Source organism: Homalodisca vitripennis, chromosome 4 (genome assembly GCF_021130785.1).
Source record: "Homalodisca vitripennis isolate AUS2020 chromosome 4, UT_GWSS_2.1, whole genome shotgun sequence".
Lineage (NCBI taxonomy): Eukaryota > Metazoa > Arthropoda > Insecta > Hemiptera > Cicadellidae > Homalodisca > Homalodisca vitripennis.
This window is the reverse complement of record NC_060210.1, coordinates 60,402,904-60,430,759: the sequence shown is the minus strand read 5'-3', so window position 1 is coordinate 60,430,759 and position 27,856 is coordinate 60,402,904. Positions and strand designations below refer to the sequence as shown.

Genomic DNA, 27,856 nt, shown 5'->3' with positions numbered 1-27,856 from the left:
TTTAGCAATTATCTCTTGATGATTTTATCTTTTGATCAGCTCTGTCGTACTCACTGAGTATTTACCTTTTCAATTTTTAGTTGTTTGTAGGTTCAGTATAAAATTATGAACTAAAGATAAGAATATACTTTAAAGAGTTGCCTTAGTAATATAAATACTGAGGCAAGTAAGAGCTCAAAAGAGACAGGTCCCCCAATTCGACATGAGCTAATAGATGATATAGTATAATATTTATATAAGATAAGCTAGTAATATTTTCAATGTACAGTCACTTGGTTTCTAAACTTTCCTTGATGTCTTATAAGAGGAATATTGTGTTTTCTAAGAAGGCTATATCAACAACACGAAATTACTTTTTATGAGCTTCCTGGAAACCTTTGAAAACTATAACAAACAAAAGTCAAAGCCCTTTCACTTCTTGGTATCAAAAATTAAATATGAGACAATTCTGAGAGTACGTTAAGCTAAGCATATAATACTTTACTTTACTGGAACGATGCTAAATATATTTTGAAAGTTTAAATAAACCTTTTTCACCTAATATATCACTGACATAAATTATCAGACTAACAAAATTATATGCATTGAAATAATATACAATCACTCAATACCTTTATAGATAATTACATAATACCTTTGTCCCTGAATATGTCAGCACTAATAATGTCGATCAAACAGCTAAGCCGGAGCTATAGTACCACGTCAAAGACGGCGTTATTGAATTCCTTGAAATAATAATCTTCCAACAAAAATGTGTCATATATCCTGTATGAATTTGTTTTATATTGTGAGGCCTTACATACAAGGTAGGAATACGCCACGCCTAGTGTCGCATAACAACAGGCTTACACTTTTCCAGACCCAAGAGGTGCTATCGTCTCTCTAGGATAATTATAATCACTGTTCCATGAATTATGACCAGAAAATAAAAAAGTATTCAAATTAATATCGTTTAAGATATTATCATTACTTTGGTTATAATATTTGTTAATACCTTATCATTCATTTTTTTACATTATTATTGTGTTTATTATGTATGTTTTATTATAATAGGAATGTCTAATTTCACGTTTAAAATAGTAAATTGATGATGAACCAGTCTATTACATTTATTACGTCATTGCTTATTTTAAAATACTTTCCTGCCTAGCCGTGGGGCACAGAGAAACGTGAAACTTTTATTGTCTGCCTTCCTGACACTTTTAAGTATTTTAAGTTTTACTATTCATGCCTTTCTTTTGATACTGGTATATCTAAAATATATATCTAGTTTTGGATGACTGTTACCTTTTCACTGAGATTCGTTACTGGACGATAATCTAGTAAATTAGTTAGTGGTGGTTCAATATTATATTTAACCGGCAAAATGTATTACAAAAAGAAAGAAAACATGTTTAATTAAAAAAAAAGAATACCACTAAAAGTTTTATGACAAAGGATTTTTTCAAATCAGTCTCTTACCTGACTAGACATTTACAAAAATGGTTTAGTAATCAAGAGTTCTTAATGATGAGAAATATAAATACTCTAAAACAATGTTTAATACAACCATAATATTTGATATTTATTACAAAAATAAAATATATAAACATGCTTTAAATATAAATATTTTTATACAAATCTTATTTGGAATTAGGATCTCTTAATAACATCTAATTTTAAACACCAAGTATAGAAAAGCAAAATGACAAAATAAATAACACCATTAGTAAATAAAGATTAACATGTAAAGGAAAGTAACGGTTAGTCAATGTGGCACCATATTTAAGTACGTTAATGAATAACACACATACTAGCAATTTTAAATGAATAATTAATGTTTCTCAAAAGAACAAAGAAGTATCAAAAGTGTTAGTAACATAGCGTAAATACGAACAATTTAATAGTTTTCTTAGTGCATTAAAATAGCTTCTATTCAGAAACCAACAAAATTAACGAATAATACGATCAGTATACAAAACAGCAATGAGTGTCCTTCAAACGTGACGGGAGACAATATGCACTACTTTACCCGCTATTAAACGATTGACAATTATTTCGAAAGTATTAGAAAATGCCATTGTTACAGCTAATACATAAAAACACAAAACAAGAAAACTCGCAGTGACCGTATTGTCCGGAAACAGAAGAAAATATTACAGTAGCAGCTTTGACAATATCACAAGAGGGTGATGTTAAAGTGGGACTCCTCAACAAAGACTGTCTCCTCAGGCATATTATTGTCATACAGCACAATATCAGCCAACGTATTGTTTGACACAGTCTTCCGTTGTGTGTCGCATTTACTGAATGTCTTCTTAAATATTATACCCAGCGATTTTCTCCTTCTCTGTGTTGTCAATTTTGTCGACAATGTAAGTAAACATCCAAGCTTTCCACACTTTCCAATTTTTGAATTCTTCACTCACTAGCCTTCCAACCTTGTGCATGTACATTATCCATTTGACAATGACTTGAATTCAAGTTAGTTATCACGAGAACAAAATGTACAACCTTGACCTTATCGGTACATTTAATCTAATTTCCGTATTTGATTATGAAAAAGAAAGTACTATTATCATGAAATTCGTGCCTGTATTTCATAAGCACAACATTAAATATGTAGCAATCATATGATCATTTGTTAGAGTGCAAATAGTTCAGTTCAATCGTACCGTGAAAAAGTAGAAGGAACTCGAGGAGTTCCACAGGGATAAGAATTCCATTCGGTTATATTTTTATGTAATACTTCGTTTTCGAAGTCGTCATATGTTCTCTTTGCTTACGATATAACACTAACAGTTAGGCCATAGATTCTAAATTATATGAATTCAAAAATATACTGGCTCTAACGTCAGATGAAGCAAACGTTTTGCTTAAATCAAATGATGGCTTCGTGTAGAATTACCCAAAAATGTATGTATATGCGTTGTATAGTACAGTATTTTATCGTACAGTAGATCAAAAGCCCTGAATCAGCCCATGCCCTGCTTGAAATCCCCTGAACTATAAAAATTATAGTATGGAGTCGTAATATAAATAATTCATATAAAGCATACTCTATCTAGATATATAACAAATATTATACACGGCCACTTAATCGATGCTATCGTAAGGTCAACACTACAGTACTATATAATAATATCCAACGTTCATATGTATAATCGTTTAATTAGTCCATAGGAGCAAGCTAAAAATTAATTATTAAAATATATAAGAAAAATAAGAAAATAATTAGTATATTTCAGAGTGGAACTAAGAGGCAAGGCTGTAATATATGGAAATGTGATACAATTTGAAGATTTATTGATAAAATAGAAATTACAGCATTTATTACTTATTCTTACACAATATATTCCAGATTGTAGTAAATTGTTTGTCTGTCAAAATAATTACCAAACTAGTTACAGAACTAGCATTTCTATCTATGACAATTACTGTCGCACACAATTTCTATTAGAAGTTGCTCGAACTGGAATTGCTCCTCTTTTTTGAGTAGACAATTTAATAGTACATTAATAATATATTAATTAAATCCTGTTCACTTCTTTATTGGTGAGGGATGCTCATTCAGTACAAGATACAACTTGTTTCTAACTTTTACAAGGATGGTTTTCATTGATGAAGAGAAAATTGAGATATACGTGTAGAGTAATGGACCTGTGAGACTATATTATGTACTAATTATACAACTCTAAATACCTTGGGCATGAGAAAAGTTGGAATGTGCTACACAAAGCAATAATCTAGAATTTTTGTTTTAATCTCATCTTTGAAACTCTCTATTTTAGTTCAGAATCTCCATCCGTTCTTTGTTTTTTAATACCTATGTCTGTTGTAACCAGGGTGGATTAGGGGGAGTTTTGATTTCCCCGACCACGAAGCTGAACCAGTGGGAGTTTCCCAGACATCATCTCAAGGTGTTTAATATCTTGGGAGAGGGATGCTTCGGTCAGGTCTGGAAGTGTGAAGCCATTTCTATTGGAGGCAAGTACCTGAGCTCTTGTTAGACTTCTCAAAAATTTGGCACTAGTTCATAAATATATTCTTATTTCAATACGGAAGGACAATTTAAATATACTTCAAATCCATTTATGTAAATTGATCTCTGAGTCCAGAAGAAGAGTTTCGACTTGTTAAATAATTAAGCCAGATCTTAAATACAAACTGATTCAGAAAAATTATTTTGAGTTTCAGTAAACGCATCAAGTTAAACAATAAGTAAGAAGGTTTGAGGCTTAAAAATCGTTTTACTCGGTCGTCTACCGTAGGAGAGGTGTAATAGTTGTAGTGAAAATAATTTGGACAACAATTTGGACGTTAATATTTTTTGAGCTATGTTTTTATTGTTAATAATGCTTCAAACGGTTTTGAAAACAATATTAGATGAAGGAATCTTTTTGAGACATCATATGATTTCGCTGCTGGATCACTTTTCGGTTATTTTCAGAAATAAATCTCTGAATTTCCAATAGAATTTTATGTGTAAATTTCGACAAAGAATTTTAATTTATCTTTAGAAACCAACATTCCCTGCGTAATCAATTTATTGGTTTTTTTTGCATACCTTTATTATTTTTGTAGGACAGCATAAATTTATATAAAGATTTAGGCAATTATTGAATACTTGGATCTGCTGTTCTACTGGTTGGCTTGAACTTACAAAATTCCTTTGTTCTTTAAAATGAGAGGCTTCTAGAACAGCAATGTTGCTAGGCCTTATATCTATAATTGTTTTATAGTCTCTTGGCCTTAATGATCCGCGATTGCTGTGTTGCTCACGGCCACTGTGATATTTCGAAGATTTTAAATGACATTGTCGATAGCAGATTGTGTTGTTGGCGTCACTCTCGTTGGATTATTGACCAGCAACTCCAAACCAATCATTGCAGTATGTCGACAAATCGTTTTTTTGCTTTCACACGTCGGTCTCACGCGTGGAGGTCGCACTGCACCGTGCAGTCTGACACTTGCGAAGATGACGCGCTGAGCCGTGATTTAGGCATAAAAACTTCATCTGTATACTCTAGTATACGTGCGTCCGACTCAATTGAATGATCCATGATTCAGTTCATAAAAAAATCATTTATTCTTTTAGTCTGTTTGTGTTTTCAGTCTTAAGTGCCGCGAGTGAAGGTGAGGCTAATGGAGTCGGTGTCGAGGCGCAGGCGGTCTCCGCAGAAGACGGCTCGGGGAAAACCGAGCAAGTCGCATCGCTCTCCGCTCAGCCGCGGGCGACCGGTCAGTTGTCGGGGAGGGTCGTTGAGGACTGGATTACAAGGTCCTCATCGTGACGGGGTGATGGCCTTGATGTTAATACTAGATGAGTTGATCTGTATAGCATCTGAATTAGCCCTCATCGTGGCTCCACATTTTCTACCCAGACATTTCCAAGCTCTCATCATTCGTATGGAACGTGGCTCTCTGTGTATTTGAAGTTGTTAAACAGTATCATAGGTTTACCATTTTTGCTCTGTTGGACTGTTACCACCATTTTCATAAATAAGTTAAAACTGTTAAATTTGTTTAAATATAAAAAAGAATAAATATGGTTAAAACAACAATAAAGGTGCAACCTTACATGATACGAGTATAGACAGAGTTGAGTTGCTCCTGAAAATTAAAGAACGCAATCACCACACAGCAGTGTGTTACTGTGTCACGGTCGGACACCGGTTGTCCAACTGGTGTCTCACTCCGGCGGAGGGAGCTGCAGTTAGATGTAGTGCGGGTAAATTTTGTCCTGTCCCGTTCGGCACAGTTCACCTGAAAGCGCAAGCACAACCTTTTGAATCAGAACAGAAAACACCAGGTAGAAAACTTTTCATCGGAATTCTTGTTTTTTTTTCGGAATTCATGTTATAAAGTTGGCGTTATAAAGTATTCATTATTTCGGTATTAGTCCGCTTACCCTGGGCTTGCCGGTCTTACACTTGATCCACATCAAGCACAGGTTTTGAACTACAAATTGTACTGTAATAAAATAAAGTACATTAATTAAAACTTGGAGCATAAATTACTCCAGGCTTCCTACTAATGATACGTTATCCTTGCAGGACGAGAAGGTCCATCGCTTGTAGCAGTCAAGACACTCAAGGAGAATGCAGGTGAGAGAGAGAGGTCCGACTTGCTTCAAGAACTTCAGGTGATGAAGATGTTGGATCCTCACCCCAACGTCGTCCGACTACTTGGATGCTGCACTGATAAAGGTACAATAAGTGTCATTGTCTTGATGTTTTCCATAAATCTGAAGAATTCTATTTACGGCACTAAAGTAATAAGATACATTGTTTTATTTTTGTTTATTTACATTTGTTGGTAGTGCTAATATGACAACGCTTTTAAGCATGCAGCTTAGCGTTAGCGTCGTCTGTCACTCGTAAAAGTGAACGAATTTCAATTATGTTGTCTGTCTACCCATATCTTAAAAAAAACTGTTTCATCTGCATTTCGGTATAGACAACATGTAGTTTGATGACAGTGCATGTGACTCCATGAGGTTGGGCTGAGCGTTAGAACACATTTATACTTTACTTGTATGGGCAACCATGATAGCAACGAGAAAATCTTAATACTGTTGTAAATGCGAAAGTGCTTTTTTGCTTGTTTTTATTTTAGGCGTATTGATTGTACTGAAATTTTACATGGACATTATTATGGTCCCTGGCATGAATTTAGGCCTATTATTATTTCGAAAATCTCTCTGATACGCCTCACTGGTCTAGAAAGTAACGACAAATACCATCTTTGTCTAAACCAATTTTAAGTATTAATTGAAATAGCTTGTTAAACGTGTTCTGTGTAAATATTTGCTTACGACAGCACAACTACACGTTTTATTAATTCAACATTTTTCAATTTACTTACATGTCTAGTGTGAAAGCACAGAGTAAGCTAGATAGTATCAACACTTTTTATTTCAACATTTTATGCAACTGATGTTGATTTTTGAGTAAGAAATAATTATACTATCACTCATTAGACTGATACGATTTCTCTTTTGTCAATGGGAATCTTAAAATTTCCTTTCTGTATAGTTGTTTATCTGTCTATCTTTTCAAAGGACGTCTGGAGAATGAAATGAGTTAAAAAATTTGCATGCAACCTTAGTGAAGTCTATTACGTGACACACGATTATGATATACTCCTATCGTCGTTGAGTTATTTTAAAACATAGTGCCGCTAAGAGGAGCGTTTATTATACCACTTAACATATGTTCTGATTAAACCTCTTTTTCCAAAGAGGGGCAGATGCCATCCAACTCATAGGGATTGAAGCGGTGAAGTTTACTATGCTCTGTCTATACTAACGGCTATCTTAATTGTATTCCACAAAGTTTGAATAATGCTTGAATTTGTATTTAGACTCTTAAGTAGGCAATATGAAGTTTGATGAAGGTGCATGTCCTTTGGGGACATCCCTCATTCGACTGTTACGCAAAAAGTGGTTTGGCGTGCAACTACCTTGTTTTAGTTTAAAGTCAATCTCCATTAATTTTTATACACAGAGATGAATACTTTTTGCAATTTATATGAATACATGTCTAAAATTTAATTTATGAATTCTCTCGTAAATCTAGACTTTTTGAAAATGTTATAAATGTATGAAAAGTTTAAAAATATAGAAAAATATCCTGAGATTTGTTGGAAAAACCAAAATACGGACACATTTTATTAAATTTTGATAATGTTAAATCGTGTGAACATATGAATCAAATTAGTAACTCCTGTATTTTTATAAATCAATAATTCATACTTTTGTATACATAAATTAGACTTTTAAGGTAGAAGCGGATTAATGAGTAATAAAATGTAAATTAAATTCATTACGTTTTAAATTTAGATTATGTATTCAGACCTGTAAATTACACAGTTAATTAGGTCACTGAGCATCAATGAATGCAAATCAATTAAGCCAACTGATTTCGTATCTTGCATAGTGAAACTTACAGTATTATTTATATATTCCTGTTGGTTACATATTAATTTTAAGAATTTTTTAATAGATTTAATAAATGTGCTAAAATAATAATTTTAGATAGATAATATTATAATATTCATAATGTGAGTAAGACTAATGATGCATGTAATCAATACTTGTAATGTAATATCTAAATAATATATACAATTAATTAAATTATAGCCTATATATAATACATGTATAGCTTTTGTTGCCCTTAAACACAACTTTATCTAAAACCAATTTTTAATCGGTAAAATAATGATAATATTTATTAAACAGGCTAAATATCATTAATAATAATAATAATAATAATAACGTCTTTATTTGCAGCGATTTTCAACATTACATTGTTGTTTTTCAAAATAACTGAAGTCATACATTTTTAATCAAGGCACATACAAATCTATATCATCATCCGAGAAATATAAAATTAAACTAATCTAACCTAACTTAAACTAATCTAATACATTACACAGCTATTTAGAGGTGAAACACTCCTCCTCCAAAGCCAGTCTGAGATTGTCCTTAAACGAGGAATATCCGTAAGCCTTTAGACTGTGAGGGACACTGTTGTATATCTGGGGGCCAAAGTATCGAAATCCATTCCTCCCCATCTCCAGCCTGACCCTGGGCACCTCCAGCATGGCGTCCTGCCGAGTGTGACAGTCCCTAATCTCAGCCCGGGTCTGTAGCATCCCCCTGAGGTAAGAGGGTTTTCCCGTCAGCAACACCTTGTGAACAAGGCAAGCCACCTGGAGTTTGAAAATGTACTTTATCGGGAGGATCCTTGCTGTACGGCGATACTGGCTAACGTGATCAAATTTTCTCAGGCCGTACACAAATCTTACAGCAGAGTTCTGTAACCTATCAATCAGGACCGCACCCTCAAGGGTCAATCTTCCCCCAAATACAGGAAGAGCATAAACAATAACTGGGAAAACCACAGCTTTGACAATCTTCAGTTTCACTTCCTCCTGGAGTAACCCCTTAAACCTAAACAACACTCTTAACCTATTCATTACACCACGATTGATATTTTGAACATGGTTCAAGAAGGTTAACTGCTTGTCAAAAGTAACGCCAAGGATTTTTACTGTGTCTGAAACCTGTAAAGGAACACCTCCCAAGGAAACTCCCAAGGGTCCATTACCAAGAAAGACTGCATTTGAAGAGGGGTAAAAATTAACAAGTGAACACTTTCTTGGATTCAACTGAAGCCCGTGATCGTCAGCCCAGAGCCTGACCCTCGACAAATCAGCATTAATCTGCTGCATTGCCAAGGAAGACTGTAATGGAGGATATGACAACACAAGCTGAGTGTCATCAGCGTAGGAGTAAAGGGAACAGAATAATAACTCAAGATTAAGATCCGCAGTATACAATAGAAACATAATAGGACCTAAGCAGCTACCCTGAGGAACCCCTGACTCTTTGAGAGCAATCCCTGAAAGACGATCATTCACCCTGGTTACCTGGGTTCTGTCGATCAGATAAGAGCGAAACCACATTGTTGAAACCTGATCAAAACCGTAGTAATGCAGCTTAGCCAAAAACATATCAAAATTCACTGAATCGAATGCATGTGAGAAATCAAGAGCAGCTAAACTACTACATAAATTCTTATCCCTGGCGGAAAACAGTTGGCTTGTCAAACTTAGTAGAGCAGATGTCGTACTGAAATCCTTCCTGAATCCAGACTGACTATCGGGCAAAACACCGCTGCACTCCAGGAAGGAAACCAACTGATTTGTCACAATTCTTTCCAATACCTTAGACAAAACTGGCAAAATGGAAATGGGCCTAAGCTCGGACACACTAGTAGGATTACTATTTTTGGGAAGAGGGATGACCAGGCTTTTTTTTTCCATCCAGAGGGGAATCGGCCAGAGGAGAGAGAGAGAGATTAATGATATAGGTGATAGCCCCGATACAGAAAGGACTAACTGCTCTGACCATGATGATTGAAATTCCGTCAATGCCAATACTAATACTAATACTAATACCAATACCTGCTAATACTAATTAGCCGTTGACACTCTCAGGTGAATTTGGCAAAAGACGATGAAGCATTTGTTTAAATCTAAATTTTTTCTCAATCATAAATGTAGATGTAAAGAGAGAAAACGATCACGCTACTGCAATCTAGCGGACAGAGTGTGTATGACTGGCACAAGGACAGCCTTAAATATGTGTCTCCATTGGGAGAACAGGACAAACTAGACTATGGTGGTCGTAAGTAGATTGCCAGGATCGGAAGAAAGTACTTTCTTTCGAACAAGGCGAATTAAACTGTGGCGTTGTAAAGCTAATTCATTTGAACCAGAAATACCCCTAAATGCTCCGTAAAACCTAATGTAAGAGCCAGTTGCAATTTTGCATAATCACTGATCCTCTTAACTATGAACACGAAAATAATTTGTATCTTATATGTGCCTATTTCCTTTTGAAAATCTCACAGGGCTTAATCATATTTCATTACTGATTCAGATTTTAAAAATTGCGTGAAAGGTCGTAGTTAACTGCCTGTAATAAAATAAATAAAAACTGTATATATGTTAGAAATTTGTTCTAAAATAAGGCGCTGATAATAGAATATCAGACGTAAACCTTTTCTTGCTCACAGACACAGAGTTACATAATTTTAAAAACTTTAGCTTTATCACAAACATGCCAAAATGTTTACATCTGACCATAATCTTCTCAGTTATTAAGACGTTGGGGTATACAATAATTAAAATGTGTATGCAGCTATTCAAGTAGTTAAACCTACAAATGTTTGTGGAATAACCTTCAACATGACAAGTTGGTGGTTGATAAATTTAAAACTAATCTACCTTATCTTCGATATGACATTTTATAAGGAAAGGCGAAATATGAAAACAAAGATTTTAACTTTTTGCCCAAAGAGATAAATATCGCCCCTTGCAGGAAAACCGTATAAAGTTTGTGTGTATACGAAACCGTATGTTACATGCCATTGCACAGCTGTTCATTGTAGACACATTAGGACCAAACATTACTCTATGGTAGGCGCTACATGACGTGTTTAATCTGCTCTTGGTGTGAGGCTCTTACTCAGGTTACATATGTTACATGACATTGCACAGCTGTTCATTGTAGACACATTAGGACCAAACATTACTCTGTGGTAGGCGCTACATGACGTGTTTAATCAGCTCTTGGCGTGAGGCTCTTACACAGGTTACATATGTTACATGACATAGCACAGATATTCACTACAGGCACATTAGTACTAAACATTACTCTGTGGTAGGCGCTACATGACGTGTTCAATCTGCTCTTGGTGTGAGGCTCTTACTCAGGTTACATATGTTACATGACATAGCACAGATATTCACTACAGGCACATTAGGACCAAACATTACTCTATGGTAGGCGCTACATGACGTGTTTAATCTGCTCTTGGTGTGAGGCTCTTACTCAGGTTACATATGTTACATGACATTGCACAGCTGTTCATTGTAGACACATTAGGACCAAACATTACTCTGTGGTAGGCGCTACATGACGTGTTTAATCAGCTCTTGGCGTGAGGCTCTTACACAGGTTACATATGTTACATGACATAGCACAGATATCCACTACAGGCACATTAGTACTAAACATTACTCTGTGGTAGGCGCTACATGACGTGTTCAATCTGCTCTTGGTGTGAGGCTCTTACTCAGGTTACATATGTTACATGACATAGCACAGATATTCACTACAGGCACATTAGGACCAAACATTACTCTATGGTAGGCGCTACATGACGTGTTTAATCTGCTCTTGGTGTGAGGCTCTTACTCAGGTTACATATGTTACATGACATTGCACAGCTGTTCATTGTAGACACATTAGGACCAAACATTACTCTGTGGTAGGCGCTACATGACATGTTTAATCTGCTCTTGGTGTGAGGCTCTTCCTCAGGTTACATATGTTACATGACATAGCACAGATATCCACTACAGGCACATTAGTACTAAACATTACTCTGTGGTAGGCGCTACATGACGTGTTCAATCTGCTCTTGGTGTGAGGCTCTTACTCAGGTTACATATGTTACATGACATAGCACAGATATTCACTACAGGCACATTAGGACCAAACATTACTCTATGGTAGGCGCTACATGACGTGTTTAATCTGCTCTTGGTGTGAGGCTCTTACTCAGGTTACATATGTTACATGACATTGCACAGCTGTTCATTGTAGACACATTAGGACCAAACATTACTCTGTGGTAGGCGCTACATGACGTGTTTAATCTGCTCTTGGTGTGAGGCTCTTACTCAGGTTACATATGTTACATGACATTGCACAGCTGTTCATTGTAGACACATTAGGACCAAACATTACTCTGTGGTAGGCGCTACATGACGTGTTTAATCTGCTCTTGGTGTGAGGCTCTTACTCAGGTTACATATGTTACTTGCTATTGCACAGATATCCACTACAGGCACATTAGGACTAAACATTTCTCTGTGGTGGGCTCTACATGACGTTTTTAATCAGCTCTTGGCGTGAGGCTCTTACACAGGTTACATATGTTACATGCCATTGCACAGATATCCACTACAGGCACATTAGTACTAAACATTACTCTGTGGTAGGCGCTACATGACGTTTTTAATCAGCTATTGGTGTGAGGCTTTTACTCTGGTTACATATGTTACATGCCATTGCACAGATATCCGCTGTAGGCACATTAGTACTAAACATTACTCTGTGGTAGGCGCTACATGACGTTTTTAATCAGCTATTGGTGTGAGGCTCTTACTCAGGTTACATATGTTACATGCCATTGCACAGATATCCACTACAGGCACATTAGTACTAAACATTACTCTGTGGTAGGCGCTACATGACGTGTTTAATCAGCTCTTGGTGTGAGGCGCTTACTCAGGTTACATTTGTTACATGCCATTGCACAGATATCCGCTGTAGGCACATTAGGATTAAACATTTCTCTGTTGGAGGCTCTACATGACGTTTTTAATCAGCTCTTGGCGTGAGGCTCTTACACAGGTTACATATGTTACATGTCATTGCACAGATATCCACTACAGGCACATTAGGACCAAACATTACTCTGTGGTAGGCGCTACATGACGTGTTTAATCTGCTCTTGGTGTGAGGCTCTTACACAGGTTACATATGTTACTTGCTATTGCACAGATATCCACTACAGGCACATTAGGACTAAACATTTCTCTGTGGTGGGCTCTACATGACGTTTTTAATCAGCTCTTGGCGTGAGGCTCTTACACAGGTTACATATGTTACATGCCATTGCACAGATATCCACTACAGGCACATTAGTACTAAACATTACTCTGTGGTAGGCGCTACATGACGTTTTTAATCAGCTATTGGTGTGAGGCTTTTACTCTGGTTACATATGTTACATGCCATTGCACAGATATCCGCTGTAGGCACATTAGTACTAAACATTACTCTGTGGTAGGCGCTACATGACGTTTTTAATCAGCTATTGGTGTGAGGCTCTTACTCAGGTTACATATGTTACATGCCATTGCACAGATATCCACTACAGGCACATTAGTACTAAACATTACTCTGTGGTAGGCGCTACATGACGTGTTTAATCAGCTCTTGGTGTGAGGCGCTTACTCAGGTTACATTTGTTACATGCCATTGCACAGATATCCGCTGTAGGCACATTAGGATTAAACATTTCTCTGTTGGAGGCTCTACATGACGTTTTTAATCAGCTCTTGGCGTGAGGCTCTTACACAGGTTACATATGTTACATGTCATTGCACAGATATCCACTACTGGCACATTAGGACCAAACATTACTCTGTGGTAGGCGCTACATGACGTTTTTAATCAGCTATTGGTGTGAGGCTTTTACTCAGGTTACATATGTTACATGACATTGCACTGATATCCACTACAGGCACATTAGTACTAAACATTACTCTGTGGTAGGCGCTACATGTCGTTTTTAATCAGCTATTGATGTGAGGCTTTTACTCAGGTTACATATCCCGACTCCCTGAATGTAAAACGTTTTAGTATTACTTGAAGTTAATGTTGAACCGCGATTCATTACTGTTATATGACTGGATTTGGTTCTTCTTCTCTAATTGCATTCTCACTGACAGACAATTCATTAGCTTGCCACTAACTCAAATTCCGAAGTCTCAACTAATGTTTTCTAATTTCATAGAATGCCCGACTCATTCAATGGAGTTGCACAGTTTTGACATCAGACCCAGTCTACAAGAGAGCCTTCCTTAGTTGAGCGAAACATCAATTTAGCGTATACTAGATGATGTGTTCCCATTTTCTAATTATGAGTACAATTAAGTGCAGAAAGACAAAAAAGAAGAAATATTAACTTAAACTACGTGTTAATATGAGATTTTAAAATTTGAAGTTTATGTTCTAAACAATCAATATTATAACGAACAAATATTAGAGTGGAGAGTCAATGTTAAAAATGTTTAAATGATATCAATGGATAACGAACTGATTTGATTTTAGAGCACATTTTCATTTTAGTACTCTGCTTATCTTAGCGGAACATTTATATTTCGAGCACTGCTACAAAACCTAACTCAATAAACAAAAATATTAATGTATCATGGGGAAATACATCCTAAGAAAGATTTTATAAATGTATGTGATTGAAATTTGAAATTATTTAGTTGTAATTAAGATATTTTTACTTTTTGCGTTTACCGTGTATGATTTAAAGATGTGTGTATAATAGACACGCTATTCCTTGTTAAAATTCTTATCGTCAATGGTTAATTTTGAAAAGGGCAACATATGCAGATACTTTTCATTGCTGTATGTTACACAAATACAGCACTACGTTTCGAGAGTTAAATATAATCACTTCATCACTCGTATCTTCTTCATAAGGCATAAGTTTAAGTACACATTACGCAGCTGTGGGGGGAACGGTTGAATCAATACGTATGTTGATTTCACCACAATTTTACCCTCTAACGTCTGAAGAGATCCGAAAATTTCGGCGGCGATGAAGCCCAAAACGACTATTTGCAGCGCTTCGATAACAGAGACACAATTACAAAAACAATCTGGGTGAATGGGTGTTCTTATTGTTTTATCAGGTACAAAACTAAATTCAATATCGTGTTTTAGGTTAGATCCCAAAGCACGCGAAGAAAAATCCAAGTTTTCTTCACATAATTTACGTAATATTGAAACGCACTGTTCATTTTTGTAACTTATAACTATGTCAAATGATCCTATCAGGGATAATAGGAGACACATTGTACATCATAATGTATATCACTAATATAAAATAATCATGTATATCACTTGATATAAAATAAAACCGTTTGCTGTTAGGTATGTATTTCGCTTCTCGATTATTTATAATAGAGTGCAGTTGAAAGAATGGAGCGAACGGTTGAATCATATAAGCAAAGAACGAATGAAGCGAAATTTAGTCAGTGTTTTGTGGTTTTTAGTGAACTTCTTTTCTGCGCATTACAATTTTAGTGTAATTATTCTGATGCAACATTAGACAAATTGGACCCGACGCAAAGTAAATAAGTTGTAACGTCATCACTTTCATTTACAGACCGTATTGGTAATTCTGAAAATATCAATTAAAATATTCATTCACCACATCAGTTAATTATCCATCAAGATAATATTCACAAAGAGGTTGTAATGTTAGTGAATGCGGAATTATACTTTACTAATTTCCCTTCGCTATGATCTAATTATAACGTAGTAAAACATCGTACCAACAGTAGATATAATGAAAAGAGCGTTTCTTTTTCAGAAAATGCAAATTTAAAGGTTTTATTTGGATGTTTTGTGACTATGTTCTAACGTACACGTTTCTAATGCAGATCCTTTGTTTGTGATAATGGAGTATGTGCCTCACGGCAAGCTGCAGAGTTACCTGCGAAACTCCAGAGCACAACGCTACTATGACAACATGCACGCAAAGTCCGCCACACTTACGTCACGTGACCTCACGTCTTTCTGCTACCAAGTGGCACGGGGCATGGAGTTCCTTTCTGGGAAAGGGGTAAGTGTATCAGATATGAAACTGATATTGTTATTTTAATTGACAGCAGTTTTCATTTTCGATATAGTGTATCTGAAATAATTACATTATTAAGCTTACCATTAGTAATAAGCAAATATAAAACAATAATAAACTGCGCCAACAAAAAATTATATTTGATGAATATAAATTATTATAAAGACATTAGGTGATATTATGTTTGCATACTGGATGTTGTAACAAATCAGGTCTTATATAAACTTAATTACTAGATTAAGAATAACTGTTTGATGTGTTTTTAGTGATACGGCGGATTAAAAAACTCTAGTAAGATTAATATTGTAACTCTGGAAGCCCTAAAGTTGCATGTATTTAAAATCCACAAAAGGCACATATGGAGCTTAGGCCCTAATACTTTACGATTTACAAAAAATTTGTATACAGAATAATATTTAGTTTAGACCTAAAGTCACCGTAAAAAATCAAGAACTTATTTTAATGGCTTATAAAATGTGAAACAAACTGTTATGTGAATGAACTGTTAATTATGGAAGAAAATAATTCTGTTACCGACTAAAGTGTAATTTAACAGAAGGAGAAATCAACAAAGTCGAGTTAATTTTGGATTTTTACTAAATAACTGTTTGTGTTGAGATTAACTTCGTAAAGAGTTTCACGCTTGACTTAGAATCATTGATCTTCCGTGTTGACTTTTAACACATGCTAGAGAAGTGAGTTGGGATTCAGAGAGGGTTCAGTTATTTGTAGTGTAATTCAGTGAACAGTGTTGTACAGTATACTATAAGCGCCATATTTCATATGGGACAGTGTAGTATCAAATTAATTATGCATATTATGTAACATTAAGATGATCATTAAGATTGAATAAGATAGTTCTATAACTCTCAAGAACAAAATTGCTTCTTGTTATAAATCACGTATAAATCTTGCAAGAACAGCTTTTGTTGAATTTTATAAATTATTAAAATTTTATTAAATTGAACGATTGATTTGCCTTAATTTATACCCTAATCAGCTTGTGCACTACATGAATGGACAATACATCGAAGTACTTTAGTGAAGTACTTATTGCCATCATGTGACCAAAGTCCGTGTTACTATTTTACCTTGTCTGTAATGTAATGGATTTGTAACGCCAGTACATAAAAGGATGTCCCATTTTGCAGGTATTTTTGATTAGTTGCTGAGAGTTTTTTCGAAAGGGCACTTTCTGGGCTTATATTACAAAGGAAACCTGCCATATATTGAGGATGTGTGCTGTTTCAGATTAATGTATAAACATTTGTTTGTCGTGCTTTGCTTTGTCCTTGTTATCAAAAAGGCATATTTTATTAATTTTTATATACAACATATTTTATACAGCAGGAATAACAAGAATTATAGTACGGGAGGTAGCACAATAAGTCTGAAGAGACTGCAAAACACATAATACTGGACTGTGAGAGACTGGGAGCAAGGAGAAGGGCTCTTTTCGGTGATAAACAACCAGGCGACGAACCAGATGCTAGTATCGGGGAAAAGCTTCTTAGCCTAATTAAGGGCACGAAGATAGGCTTACCCCTCTAACATCAAAGGGGCACACAATAAGCTCAGGTTGACGTGTGAGGATCTAGGAATCCACCCCATTATCCCAAAGGAAAAAAAAAAAAAAAAAAAAAAAAAAAAAACGGGAGGTAGCAACGTTTCTAAAACAAGAATTTCAGGTCAGCTGATTTTTTGATATGCTGTCTTTCTTGCTCTTTCGATTGGAGTCCGGGCTATCTGGCTGGTGGTAGTGGTCGCGTTTATTAATGCGCATCTTACCTTCACAGGTAAAAATCCTGGAGTTTAAAAGAATTTTTTAATGCGTAATTTAAACGAAAGAATTTAAGGGAACGAATTTTAAATTACGCATAAAAACATTCTTTTAAACTCCAGGATTTTTACCTTTGCAGGTAAGATGCGCATTAATAAACGCAACCACTACCGCCAGCCAGATAGCCCGGACTCCAACCGAAAGAGCAAGAAAGACAGCGTATCAAAATTTTAGCTGACCTGAAATTCTCTCTCGAAAACGTTGCTAGCTCCTATACTATTAATAATAGGGTAATGAATTAATGAATCAATATCGACAAGTTTTATTGTTTAAATTAGGCAACAGCTAGAGGTTTTGAGTGCCGTATTTTATGTTAAAAATATAGTGTGTTTGTAATGTTACAAACATAATAGTACTACTTACGATAAATTGGAATACATTACGTTTAATATAAATGAGTAGCAGGATTTACTCATCTGTAATAGCTTGTGTTACCAGCAGTGAATGCCTATTGACAGTTTTAAAATTAATGTTTGGATTTATTTTTTAATATCATTCCTACTGCTTATTTTCCAGATGTGTTTTACAGAAATCAGTTAAATGATAAACAACTTATGTGCTTTGAATTTGGTGGTAAATTTAGCTCAAAATATAGTCAAATGCAACAACTAAGAATGTTTATGGTTATATGAACCATTTTCATATATTCGGTTTATATGAAGTTCTACAAAAAAGTTAATGTAAGCATAGATCAAGATGTACATCATTATAAAAAGTGGTTGTTTAGCAGAAATGAATAGTAAAGGGAAAAACCTGGCATCAGTTATTATTATAGAAAGTTCTTATTTTTAGATTAGGTTTTGAACTTTACTTTATGTACATCTTACATTACACTTCAAAACTATGTACATCTACACCTATGCTTACTTTAAATTTGTTTGTGGAAATCCTTGTAAACAATCCTCTATTGGATGTGACGAGTCACTAACTGTCTCAAGAACTATTTCATAAGTCCAGTATTCATTTATTTAGTTAAGCTTCACAACCTGAGTCAAGAAAAAATATTATTCCATTTAGAACAGGACCTACACTGTAAATGTTTCAAAATGTAAACCAGCATAATGTTTTAAAGCGTGGACCTTTTGAGCTCGGATTTGCGAAATTCTACTCTACTAATACAGAAACCTCATTTGATGTACTATTCGACCCATGCTCTAATTTAACATTTCCTTCTGACTCTTTACGGGCCACCCCTCCCCCTCTAAAATACAATAAAATGATAGTTACATAAAGAAGTAGATTTAAAGATGCAGTAATGCTGTACCAAGTTTTATTGCTTTACCTGTTTACCGATGGGGAATTATCAAGCCAGTGCAGGACGTTTTGACAGCCTGTATAATATATATTTATATTTTTTAACCTAAAATTGTTAGATAAAAGTAATATAAGAGACAAACTTAGATAGCAGAAAACAAAAACATTAACTTGATAAAACAACATCACAACGAACAATTGAGAGTTATTCCAGTGTTCAGTAACAAGTCTGAAGAGAATGTCAAGTTGGTTTTATCTTTGCGACTGCTATTTCAGTGTTTACTACCAAGGTAATTGGAAATAGAGCCCTTGTCAATGAACTACTTCGTGGGAAATCATCTTCTACAGTTTCCTTGTAGTATGCAATTCACATTAGAGAATCCTTATTAATATACTGTTTATATACATAAAATAGACCTATTCATATATTTTCTGATTTAATATAAACAATTAATACATCATATTTGATAATGGTTTTAATTTTTAGAATAACTGATATACCATAATGAAATTTGTATTTATGTATAATTTAAGGGTTTCAAAAACAGGAACATAAGGATGAAATAAAATTATTAAAATAGAATTTAATTATATTATGAAAGATTTTACTCACAATAATAACCCCTGTTTAGTTCGTAAGATGGAAGATGTGGGAGAAATACTTTGATGAATATATTCTCTACAGCCCCCATTGTCATCTTTCACCAGCAATTTTTATGGCTGCCTTGGATGACCGTAGTGATGATTATAGCAACGGAAATGTTATCCCTAACTAGACGAGGACCAAATGGAGTTCTGATACGACCAATACTTTTGTAATGGAGCATATTCTTAGGCTTGAAGTTCAGTGCTGTCTCTTATGATAAAAATGCTCTCCAAGAATGAAAAAATTTATTAAAAATTTTCCTAAATTTCATTATAACTGGGAGACAGCACAATCAGAAGACTTACTTACGATCTGAGGTGGGAAAGAATTCGTGATGAATGGAGCAGAACGATTGTCAAAATCTATGTGTAAATGAGAGTTCGATGAGGCATGTGTGTCAAAATTATTAGATACTTGACGTTGGCTATACAGATTTACTTATTGTCTCCGCAATAAATATTTACTATTGACTATGTTTCCTCATCACAAGTAAAACATTCAAAGCCTAGAAGCTTTAGAGACAATCAATATATGTTTAGCCCTCAAAAAGTTATCAAAGGGTGTAATTTTAAAGCCGTAACTGCTGAAAATATAAAATGTGATAAGTTTATTGTAAAAACCTTCATATAAGGGTTAAAAATCAACAAAAATTCATTAAATATTATTATAAAACTATTTATTAATGCAATACATATTCTTTAGTTAAAGCTAGTATAAAAAATTTAACATTGGACTTTAGCCATAAATTTTGTATAAGGCAAGTAATGTTTAACCTCATAATAAATTAATCGGTTAATTTAATTCAGAATGGATTTTGTAAAGTTTAAACACGTAAATTCGAATGCACAATGACTGCAGTCGTAAAGTGTTTCACATGGAGAGCGAATCTATTATTGGTCAGGTTCATTATGGAGTGAGTACTCCATATATAGTTTAGGCATGTACCTGTTCATGCGAAAACAAGTGAGCAGTCACAGTTTGATACTGGACTCTAAATGAGGTGTTAATCCTAGTTTTAGCGGTGTCCTGAGTGCATTTGAATACGTTTTGATCACCTAAAACGGGGTGGGTACTTATAAACAGATATATGGTAGTTGTATGTGCACTACATTTTTATTATTTTTACCCTCAACATTTATATAATCGAAATTGTCAAACAAATCTCTTCTTAAAATACCTCTAGATAGTATTATCATTTTCCAAAAACTTAAAATTAAGAGCAATAAATTTATTTTACTCTAATATATTGCGAAGTAGGCGAAATATAATACATGTAAGAGATATTTAAACATATGAATCTGTTAATCAGTTATTTCAATTATGATTTCTGATAGAATAGGTAATGTTTACGTAGATAGTAAAAGTTGTACGAGTAAGATCATTAACTCATTTTAAAACACAAACCCTGATGCTTTTCTAGCTGTATTTTTAACACGCTTTTATTAGCTTCGGTTGTATCTATGTAACGGAATCTTTGACCATAATTTTCACCAATTTCCAGAAGTCTGATTAATTTGAAACTTTGCATACGTATCAAGGACCGATGACAATGCAATAATTTGATCATAGTTTTCCATTATAATATTATCAAAATAAAATTATAATAAAATTTAAGTTATTAACAGAATAAATTAATTCAGAGCGTGGGGTGCATTTTACTACATTTCATAAGTGTCCTCTCAAAGATAATTACCGATAAAATGATTGTAATATTTAATATACGAGTATCAAGCACCCCACGCTTTTTAATCTGAATTAATTTATTCTGTTTGTAACTTAAATTTTATTATAATTTTATTTTGAGGTGATTGACTATGAATGATTGTTTTGCCTTCTACTACCATAGTATAAACTCTTAAAAAAAGAGTTAAATAACTTTTAACTCTCAATTAAAAGTTATTTTCTATTTTTTAGTTTGGTTTTCTATAAAAGCGTGTTTTTAGTTTTTTAAACTATGATTTATTATAAATATGATGTAATTACTGACAGGCTAGACAGGTAAATCTGGCCGACGATTTATTTTGTGGCGTTAGAGAAGGCCTTCGCGGTCTGAGGTTGCACAACGCTAGACGGAAATGATGTAATCTTAAAATGATATATCGAGGAAAGGAGTATCCCATGGGTAACACTATCATGGTGTGACTAGGTTATGTTGCATTTAGCCATAAAATTAATCCACAATAACGCCACAACACCATAAACTAATTTGTTTATCGCACAGGCAAAAGAGTTGATTTATTAGGATAACTCGCTCAGTGATCGGCACAGCATATTAGTAGCAGTGTTGAACAGTTGCAAGAATTGCAATAAAAACATTCCGCCTTTTTTTAATAGTTACTGAAGGGTTAATTCCATTGACAGCGCTAGCATATGATCTTTCATTCCATTTCATTCATCTTGATCTTTCATTTTGATTCTTTCTTTCATTTGAGGTTGATACAGTGTTTATTGTTCACATCCACATTCGCTTTGCTTATCTTTATGCAATACACATTCTTTAGGTATAATGTTTTTAAGTATAGAGATTCTAAGCTTCTTATCTGTTTCAGAAACTTGTTTAAATCTATCTGGGATACTTTCGAGACTGTTATTAAATTCTGTACTGATCAGTTATTTTAATTCAGTTATTATATTCAGTACTATTTTGGAGAAGGTTTCTTTCACTTCTATGAAAACAGTGTTTTCAGAGGTAATCCTACAGGCAGGTTTTCAGCCTTACAGTTGTGTAAAAAAAATTAAATGGTAAAGTTATTTGATAAACTTCATTTCATGGTTTCGCTCTGGTCTAATGGTTTCCTTACCTAGAATAAATTCAATTAGGTTAGTCATTCACCTGAGAAAGAGATCAGATTGCAGATTTCGAAACGTAGTGTTGCTGGCTGTATTGTGTCAATGAACAATGGAAAATATACGGAAAAATCCTGTTTTATTCACAATCCTTCAATCGTTAAAAACGTTCAAACAAGAATGCTTAACAAAGAATTAACTAACATTTAAGTTGGTTATGTTTATCAAAACATAATTACCCATAACTTTAGAGCGAGATATTTACATGCATGATTCTATTGAAGAACTCGTTACTCCTAGATATCGTTGCTCTACTGTGTGGTACACAGTAATATCTCCAAGTCCGGTAAATCCAATATTGATTCGAAACGAACGTTCGTGGTTACGCTCATTTCTCTTCCGAAGTAACTTGTTCCTAAACACTCACTTTAATTTTAAAAGATCTGTTGGTGTTTTAGCCGATATATATCTGGTGCCCGAACCAATTGTTTCACGTATCGTTCTTTTGTTCCAATCTAGTTAGTGGATAGTTTGGTTGGCTTACTGCTTGTAAGATAGATACTTTTATTCAAACCTATTAATAGTTCCTCTCAGTTTTGTTCATAGTTTATTGATGTCATCATAATTATTTATTTATAGAATTTCTATGTATCAATGTGTTTAAAGTTGCATTAAAATATAAGTGCTTTACATTTAAGCAGCGTTAGATGTAGATAATGTACCCACTCTGAAAAATTAATTTAGGTGAAGAAAAATAAAAGTAATATTAGATAGACAGTCGTGAAGTAAAGTTAGCTGTAGCAATGCAGCTCTGACTATGAACAATTTTTTTAATCCTTCCGAATTTTGTTTGACCTCTTTAGATTGTCTAATTTTGACAGCTGTTAAATCTATGCAGCTATTAGGATTCTGCAAGGAACTTCTTCCGTTTCGAATGATGGAGGGAATGAGGTTTGAACTCTAACCAAATTGTAGAAACGCTGACTCAGAACACTGATTCACTTTCATTCATATAGAATGAAAATGCTACAATGAATTTTTAACTTATTTTACTTACTTATAGAAAGGAAGTAAAACAAACAAATAGTACATTCTGAAAGTATTATTATAGTACACTACATTAAAATTTTTAAATAACTGATATAAAAAAATAATTTAATTTTATATTACAACAGTTAGGTTTTAATCTGTTACACATTAATTTCAAACTATCCTAATTGACATAAGTAATTAGAATACAGTTTAATAAACTATTATACATTCCCGTTTGTCTTTTATAAGGTTTGTTTTGAATCTGCACCAAAGCGAGTGTAATTGGCCGTTAAATTGATATACCCAATGATTACTTCCCTAAAAAGAGAAAAACTATCTAAACAATGTTAGTTGTAGTTTAATACCAGGGATTAGTAAAATATTTATAGAGTACCATAATTATTGTGTTTTTAATTTTAAAGATAACTTAAAACGACCAGCTAAAATGTTATTTTCACAATATTTTATGATAGGATAAAGAAATTAAAGTTATAGAGGATTTTATTGATTTAGATAATTGGTTCCCGGGAAGTCCAACGCGTCCTGTTTCTAATCTGAGTTAAAAGCTCCGCAAGTCATGTTAGAAGCACATAACATTTTCCTCTTCATATTCATCGAAATATAAAAATAATGTTAGTTATAAACAAAAAGTTTATAACAGATTCTAAGAAAAATTGCTATATGACAAGATTTACAAGTGATTAAATCATTGGTTGTTGAGGAAAATTAGATTTAACTGAAGTTCTTCAGTAAAAAAGCAGGGATATTATTGATCAAAACATGAACAAAGCGCCACACACACACACACACACACACACACACACACACACACACACACACACACACACACACACACACACACACACACACACACACACACACACACACACACACACACACACACACACATTAGATACAGGTTAAAATTCAGATCTAAGCATTATTCTAAGCTACAGTTGCATCATTATCCACAATATAATATTAGTATTTAATGCCAGGCATTAACATTTTAATTTAAAATGACTATAACATTTTATCTAAAAGCTTTACACAGTTTCCTCGAAGAAAAGGTAAGTATAACTCGATACGAGGGAATACAGAGAAGAACTACTGTAACATTACAAACTACAAATACATTTGCGCGCTTTTCATAAACATTCCCGATAACGTTAAATCATCAATTTAGTTAATATTTTTAATATTTTCCAGATTATCCACAGAGATTTGGCAGCCAGAAATGTCCTAGTGGGGGAGAACCAGATCTGCAAGGTGGCAGACTTCGGGTTCGCTCGAGACATCATCACTAGTCACGTGTACGAGAGGAAGTCTGAGGGGCGACTACCCATCCGGTGGATGGCCCCAGAGTCGCTGTACGATAATCTGTTCTCCGTCAAGTCCGACATCTGGAGCTTCGGAGTCCTCATCTGGGAGATCGTGACTCTAGGCTCCACCCCATACCCGGGACTAGGGGCGGCGGAGGTAAGCTTTGGTGTCACGAGTTACCAGCTTTCATAGTTAGAATAATAAATATGCAGAGTTTTCAGAAAGTTTTTTTCAATACTTAAAGCGTGTAGTATCAAAAACCAGCTATCTCTACTTTCTGGTTAAATTGAGGATAAGAATCAGGAAAATAATTTAATTGATTTTCCACCATAATTAGAAGTTTATTAGTTAGAGGTTTATCAACCTCGTACTGTATCGACTCTCCCCCCTATTCTGTTTGATAAGATCCTCGCACAGGCCAGTGGCCCATGAGGACGGACAGAATAAGGCTTAAAAGGGGATCGGCGTCTCCTTAAAAAAAAGTTTCAAAAATTAACTAAACCCCTTTAAAAGTACGTTTAATTATTTATATTAGTATCAGACCCAACTATCTCTTTAACACTTTGTTGACTTCAAACACGACTATCTCGAGCAACCAATGGGAGTGTAGGAAATAGTCACGTGACCGGTTTGATCTTTGTCAAAACATAACCTCCTTTCAGTGAAGGAACTTAAGTATCGCTGTGTAGTGGAAAGCTGTTTTCTCAGTTTTAAATTCTTAAATCTTTGTTGTAATCGTGAAAAATAAAGGTCGTGCTGCAACTGGACAAGTGGAAGAATACAGTTGCAAAACAGATAAGGTATATTTAAACGTAGGTTGAAAACTTTCATTACTCGAAGGCCAAGCTTACAATGGTTATTAAGTTAAACATGTCGTATTTATAGTTTACATAGTAAAAACTGTGATTAAAATTAATTCCAAAACATAGTTAACATTAAAGAAGCCAGTATGGTCAGAGTCCACCCAGGCACTTTCCTACAACTTTACCAAAGTTCCCTATAATATGCAAGCATGACACTAAGGCTTTCAAGAGTTCAAGACTTGTGCGAATTGGACTTACACAACGAGTTCTATAAATTCAAAGCGAAAGTAAAAATAATCAACCTTCTAGTAAACTACATTTCCATGAAAACGAGGCGAACCTGACTCAAGCAGGGAACCGAGGACCTTACAACTGAAATTTCAAATTTCCTTACAGGCGCTCTGATAATGGCATCTATTTAACTGTCTGCAAACAAGCGTTTTTGAAAATATTAAACGTCACCAGAGCAAGAGGAGACTATGTTGCTAAACAATTTGTTGCTAAAGGCGCAATGTCTACTGAAAAGGGAAGGCGATAGAAAGTCTCGATTTCTCAAAGATAAACAGAAGTCAATCAAAGAATTTTTCTTGTCACTGTATTTGATGTCGAGGCAAATCAGTGTGTAAACATTTGTCTTCAGACCTCAATATCAACAAGTTGTGATAAACGTATAACAATAGGTATTTACAAATGTTATTACATATAAAAATGTCTTTGCCTGCCAAGGGTACCAGACAAGCAAGTTTACTACTCCAGACTGTTAGTTACTATATATCCAGAATGGTATAGTTACTATATAACTATACCATTTTGCAAGGACATACCAGAACTAATGTGAACAAAACAACATGTACCAGTTATTGTTGGACGGAAGACGAGTTTGCTAAAGGGTCAAATCATATCTTCTGCAGTTTATCACAAACTGAACTCACTCCACATGACACCCTACATTCGGATAAGATAAGTTGGATGCATGTTGAGGTCAAAATATAAATCAGTATTTATTGTTATACATGGTTTTCCGATGCTCCTGACAATATTAAAAGTGTTGAAGTGATGTTTTTCAGTTCATGTCCATTCCTTTTTGCCTTTAGATCGAGTTTTTGGAAAAAAGAGGAGGTCATAAGAAAATAAGAAGTTATTTCTAACCCAGACGAGTACTTAGACATCATTGGCAAAGGAACTACCATACAGAAATTAGACACGGACTGTATAACATGTAATGGGCTAAGTTAAGCAAAGAGAGTATTCAAAGCTACTACCGCTTGGCATTTTAAAATTTCACTAATCAAAAGGTATATTTTTAAAGGTCAAAAGAAACAACGTTTTGATAAAAGACAACGGCAAAAGTTATTTGAACGAGGTAAAAACAACAAGCAAAAAGGATTATGGAACCAGGGTCAACAATCTAACACAAATACAACATCAATGCAGCTAAAATAAGTAATGTGAAACAACTCTTTATTACTTACTACGACATTGTTATTCATTTGAAAAAATTGGGATTGCAGTAGACTGTCCAGATGAATCATTGTTAGCTGCTGCTCACTTTATACCATTTGGATGAATATAACAGTTTTGTAGCCATTGTACGCTGACTGGATGGTCACCATTAGCGGACGCTCACTTTATACCATCTGGATGAATATAACAGTTTTGTAGCCACTGTACGCTGACTGGATGGTCACCATTAGTGGATGCTCACTTTATACCATCTGGATGAATATAACAGTTTTGTAGCCACTGTAGGCTGACTGGATGGTCACCATTAGTGGTTGCTCACTTTATACCATCTGGATGAATATAACAGTTTTGTAGCCACTGTACGCTGACTGGATGGTCACAGTTAGTGGATGCTCACTTTATACCATCTGGATGCATATAACAGTTTTGTAGCCACTGTACGCTGACTGGATGGTCACCATTAGTGGATGCTCACTTTATACCATCTGGATGAATATAAAAGTTTTGTAGCCACTGTAGGCTGACTGGATGGTCACCATTAGTGGATGCTCACTTTATACCATCTGGATGAATATAACAGTTTTGTAGCCACTGTACGCTGACTGGATGGTCACCATTAGTGGATGCTCACTTTATACCATCTGGATGAATATAACAGTTTTGTAGCCACTGTACGCTGACTGGATGGTCACCATTTAGTGGA

At 34.6% G+C, this 27,856-nt stretch overlaps 1 protein-coding gene across 2 annotated transcripts in view; it reads left to right on the top strand.

The window, feature by feature from the left end:
- Window positions 1–27,856, top strand: part of LOC124359358 (tyrosine kinase receptor Cad96Ca-like) — a 107,188-nt gene that overhangs the window by 69,623 nt on the left and 9,709 nt on the right. For both annotated transcript variants that reach the window (XR_006922143.1, XM_046812037.1), the window contains exons 5-8: window positions 3,825–3,966; window positions 6,036–6,188; window positions 15,808–15,989; window positions 24,773–25,042. Coding sequence is in view for 1 of the 2 variants with exons in the window: in XM_046812037.1 (XP_046667993.1) it covers window positions 3,825–3,966; window positions 6,036–6,188; window positions 15,808–15,989; window positions 24,773–25,042 (747 nt within the window). In the remaining variant the exon portion in view is untranslated. The remainder of the gene's footprint in view (window positions 1–3,824; window positions 3,967–6,035; window positions 6,189–15,807; window positions 15,990–24,772; window positions 25,043–27,856) is intronic.